This window comes from Solanum stenotomum, unplaced genomic scaffold (genome assembly GCF_019186545.1).
Source record: "Solanum stenotomum isolate F172 unplaced genomic scaffold, ASM1918654v1 scaffold29929, whole genome shotgun sequence".
In the NCBI taxonomy this organism is placed as follows: domain Eukaryota; kingdom Viridiplantae; phylum Streptophyta; class Magnoliopsida; order Solanales; family Solanaceae; genus Solanum; species Solanum stenotomum.
Genome location: NW_026030719.1, coordinates 43,177 through 48,766, shown reverse-complemented (window position 1 = coordinate 48,766; position 5,590 = coordinate 43,177). Strand labels below are relative to the sequence as shown.

Sequence of the window (5,590 nt, the reverse complement as noted above, 5' to 3'; positions counted from 1 at the left end):
GGAAAATGGCAATTTCCGATGGTCATCAATATATCTCCCCACACCGTCCATCAATCATATCCTTCTCATGTCAACTTTACATCTCTTCCATCATCTTTTCTGAACCATGGTAGACCTCAAAAGCCCCTCCACCGCCATTACTCCGCCTGAAAAGTGAAGGACACGAAGGACCATTAGATTTTGATTCATCTCACCCTTAATCTTATGGGTATGAGAATGGAAGCCTCTCCAAAATTGCCTATAAAGGACCCCTTGGGTTCTCGAACAACGATGGAGAAAAAACGGATCCAAGAGCAATCCAACAATCATCCAGGAAATTCAAAGAACTATCCAAAAGAGCAAATATTGCAACACACTTCAAGTTTTTTTTAGAGTTCAAAAATTCTCTTCTTTTTCTGGTCCTTCTATTTTTCTTTTTTGAATTAGAGTTTGAGAAAGTTCGAAGTTTAAATCTCTTAGCTTTGAAGTTCTAGTTTGCTGCTCTACACAAGGTCAGTATTCGTTTTTATTTTATTTATTTATTTTTCGATTTCTGAAAATATGTGATCATTTAAATCTTCCTCTTGGTATCTGTCAAGTTAGTTTCTATGTTTACTCGTTGAGTTGCTAGTATGAAGTTTCGTTAGAGCTTGAATTCATTAGTTCTTTTAGGAATCTACTCTCCATAAACTGAGTGTGTGAGAATTAAACTGCCTGATCTTCTTCAAAGTTACTTGATTATAACAGCCTAAGTATTTTATGTTCCTAAACCTTGATGATTGACTTCGATCTGAAGAAGTTATCGACACAGATAAAAAAAAAGAAGAGATTTTCCCAAGCTGATCTTATTGTTGTTTTCCTTAAAAGGGGCTACGAGTAAGGGAAAATCTGATCCTAATATTTTTCCTTAATATAATGTTTGCATATTAAGCTGAATCATTGTACGTCTTCGTCTCTTTTGAATGCGTTATAGCTTGAAAGTCATATCTCTAGAGTAATCCTTTGGTTAAACTTAATTTCAAGAAAGCATTGATGGAAATGGTTGAACATTGCATTGTTAAATTTTCTGTCATGTTAATTCTTCACTTTCAAACTTAATAAGTACTCCGAACAGAGTCTGAATTAATGGACAAATATGTTTAGGAGTGTAAATGCCTGCACTTTTTCTTGAATTATGCACTATCTCTCCATGATAAATCTACTTACGCCATTGTGAGATATTTACGCCAAGAAACTTTAGAAATATTATGTCAATAACAGTGGGCCTTCATGTTTCAGCTTATTCATAACTTATATTTCATCTTATAATTTAATCAAATTGAGTTTATCTTAATTAAGCTCTATCTATTTACTATTTGAAAGGATCAATTCTTTTTTTTACCCTACATTCCTCACATGACAAACAAATATTTCTTAAATAAGAAGAAAGGCAGACCTTTTTGTACCAACACATGTTGATTGCTTTCTCGCATGATTTAAGAGGGAAATACATACTTCATTTGAGTATAATATCACATCTTTGTTTGCTGCTCTTTTATGACATATTGTTTAATTTTTTTAATTTTTTTGGAATATAACTTGTATTCATAGGTATCACTTCAAGTTCACATACTTGTTTGATCGATTCTTTGTCTCAATATTAAGTTCCTAATCTCTTTTTTTTTCCTTATGTTTCATGTACAATTGGAGGGCTGGAGTTTCTACTTTGAAACTCGTTGTTGGCCTAAAATATTAGGCCACCAGCAAATTTGGATCATCGCAACGCTTGAAGCCTCGCAAATTAGGAGTCCAATATTTCTTAGTCTTCCTCTTTTCGAGTCTTAATTATATTGTTTGGATATATTGGCCAACCTTTACTTACAAGCTTTGATATATTGTTTGTCTTTTATTTTGAAGCTTGTTTTACGTGAACTAATATTATTTGTTTATGAAATTAGTTGAGACACCTTTAGAACAAATGATACAAAGATATTTTCTTAAAAAATGGGTTAGCATTTTTACTTATAACATTCTTTTAGGCTTCTTAAGTTGAAAAGAAGGGCTTATAGTTTTAAAAGATGTCCAAATGAAGTTCAAAAGCGTGAAATAATATTCATTTAGGTGTTTAAGTAGGAAAAAATAAAACTCATAAGTTGGGATTTCCAAATGAATTTGAAAATTAGTTTTTTTTAAAAAATAACCTTTAATGATATATAAGGCTAAAATAATCACCCTTTCAAAATATATATTGTTTTAGGAAAGTTGGCCTATTTTTTTTATCACCCCTTTATAAAATATAATGTCTATTCTTACTTTTGAATGAAATATTTCTAAACTCTAATCTCTTAACATGCTATTTCAAATTTTAAATATGCCAACAGGTTGCAAATACAAGGTACATACATATATATGTCATACACATAAAGGTATAACTTTTATATTTTAGATTTATTATTCTCTACACATGACCTATTATTTTGTTATACTCTACTACCACTTTTACCAATGTTACTCATATTTTTATAGAATTTATAAATCCCTACACTTGAATACACATATCATTTTACTACATCTCACTTTTACAAATGTCAACTTATCTCTACATGTAAATAAAATAATAAACATTCACATATTTTTTTTTTTAAAAAAACAAATTACATTATATACTATACTTTATATTAAACAAATTTTATATCACAAACTCTATTTACACTCAACTACTATCTTAGATCACAAAATTTTAGTATAATTATTATTTATTTATTTTAATTTTTAGGAAATTCTATTTTATGAATTTTCATACAAATTACACATATTTACACTCAACTACTATCTTATTTTTATTTTGCGTCTTAATAAGATGATATATTTTCGTAAATTCAACATCTACATATTTTTAAGATAAGTTTATTATGATACAAATATATTTTTTACATATGAATTTATCATACATTTTAAGTATACTTATTTATTTATTTTACAATATGATAAACACACTACTCTTTTATAAGACATACATATGTCGTACCTTGTAGTGTACTCTTTTCTTAAACTAACTAATTAACTTATCATTTAATTTTTGAAGCAAATAAATAAACAAGTTTTTCTAATCATATTTTTCCTAAATTGAGTTTAAGGACTATCTCCGGATAGGCTCTGAGGGGTGCTTAACACCTTCCCCTCGAGTAACCAAAACCCTTACTCAGAATCTCACTGGTTTCACAAATCAAACAGAGTTTACATTTATTTAAAAAATGGTTTTCCTAATATTTTCCTTAAAATTTAGGCGGCGACTTTAAAACAAAACAAAATGATTCTTTCCAAAAAAACAGAGTGGCAGCCGTATTATGTTGTGAACTATTTCGGCTTGTTCGAAATAGGGTGCGACAGAATGCAGCAGACGAGGTTGCTTCTTCTAACTCAAACGTGTGTAGGACGAGGGGCAAATCCAAAGAGTTTACCGATACAACCTTATATTCTAAGTCGGAATTCAAATCTTCAACTAATGCTCTTCGAAAGAATCCGAAGAAGATTCTTGAAGAGTCTGAGTTTCTGAAGTTTATTGTTGATTCAATAAAAAATGTCGATGATCGTAATAACGTCACCCCTCTAGAAGAGAAGGAACATGTTTCTGTCAAAGAAACACTTCCTTTAGTATTCCGATTTGAAGATGAGGAACCTCTTCCCCCAGAGAAAGAAGAATGAGAAAAGGAAATTGAAGATCATTTTTCTGAAATGAACATGTGATTTAATTCCATATATACATAACTATATTGAGGTGTATTTATATATGTGTATATTTAAGTCATATATTCATATACATATATAATTTATAATACAAATAGTTCTATATTTTATGGATATATTTGTATATTTATACATATGCGTATACTCTTATTTAGTAATTAATTTGTATAAATATTGATGTCAGTATCGTAGTAGAACTCATTTTGGATACAATATTTTATTAAAAAACGATTAGCATGAATCATGGTATTCTAAAAGTTTTATGTTATCATATTTAGTGTCCATATATCCATTTATTAATTTTTTTTTTGTATAAATTAAAAACAAAAAAATGAGATATACAAATCTAAGGCTCCATAACAAACTAAACTATAGCCATGGAGCGTAATTAGATAAACTATAGTTACGGTGCATTATTTGCTTAAATCTATTTGCCATATATGAATACTCATAGTGTTTAGGTTCTCCACATGACGACACTTATCAATTTAAGAAGGCTCATAATGTGAAAATATATCGAGAAAGCAAAAGTTTAGGCAAAATAGAAAGACATGAAAATAACATTATGGTTAATCAAGAACATATCATGAAAACCTCACGTAGACAGGTTAATTGGCTTCACAATAACAAGCCCATTACGAAAAGGTCCACTAAATTAGGTGATAATTAGGATCCGCGTCAAGAGTGAATAATATGGGTTCTTTGACTATAAATAAGAGAAAGCCAGAGATAGAGACGAAATAAATAATCTAGAGTTAGCGCGTGAGTTTTTGAACTTTGAAGGAGATATGGACCAAGAAAACAAGAATCAACCCTACTAATTGAGGTATGTTGTGTGTGACAATGTGATGTAATTGCAATTCATTTATGTTAGATCTAATCATAGAGTGTCTATCTTCATTTATACTATTTTTTTCCTATTCTACTTTGAATTTTTTTTCTTGATTTGAGGGTCTATCGAAAATAACATTCTACCTTTGTACATTCGAGAGTTTATCGGAAATAATAGTCCAAATTCAGTGTAATCCCACTTAGTAGGGTCTGGAGAGAGAGAGAGAGAGAGAGAGAGAGAGAGTAAAGTGTATGCATATTCCTTACCATTGCCTTAGAGGTAGAATGTTTTTTTTTAATAGACCATTGGTTTAACATAAACCATCCAAAGTAAAATATGGAGAAATAATGTAAATGAAGACATACATTTTAGGATTAGAGCGATAGCATAAATGAATTGCTATTTCATCAGATTGTCACAAACAACATACCTCAATTAGTAGGGTTGATTCTTGCTTTCTTGGTCTAACTCTCCTTCAAAGTTCAAAATCCCATGCGCTAACTCCAAATTATTCTTTCATTTCTATCTCTGACTCTATCTTATTTATAGTCAGAGAACCCTTATTATTCGTTTTTGACGCGAGTAGGTTCACCTTTTTGTAATGTGCTTGTCATTGCAAGACCCATTAATTTGCCTAAGTGAGCTTTTTCATGATATTTTTAAAACTCCATGTATTATTTTGGGAAATTCGATTTGAAGTCATATTCAATTACCAATATAAAAGTGATTATCTGCATGTTATTCCAAATTCACATTTAAGGTATGTTAAGGCAAAAATGTTTCTTTTATATCGCACAATTTTTGAACAATATAAATTATCGAATAAATCATTTTTATACTATTCCATTTCTAGGAAGACCCTCTTTGAAGGGAATTGGAATGTCAGCTGTTTATTTTTCTTAATTTTAATGTATCATTGTTGTACATGTACTATTGTGAATTACACGGTTGATGGCTAAAAGTTATGTTCCACAGTGTTCTTATTTCTTATGTCCATTAACAAGCTATTGTCCTAAGAGTGAGACTCAAATGATGGAGATTTATTATGTTATA

General features: G+C 29.9%; 1 protein-coding gene across 1 annotated transcript in view; it reads left to right on the top strand.

The window, feature by feature from the left end:
• The window catches only part of LOC125851777 (uncharacterized), a 13,656-nt gene extending 9,993 nt beyond the window's left edge, over window positions 1-3,663 (top strand). The window contains exons 3-4 of the mRNA XM_049531526.1: window positions 2,340-2,353; window positions 3,339-3,663. Coding sequence (XP_049387483.1) covers window positions 2,340-2,353; window positions 3,339-3,663 — 339 coding nt within the window. The remainder of the gene's footprint in view (window positions 1-2,339; window positions 2,354-3,338) is intronic.
• Window positions 3,664-5,590: the final 1,927 nt, after the last annotated feature.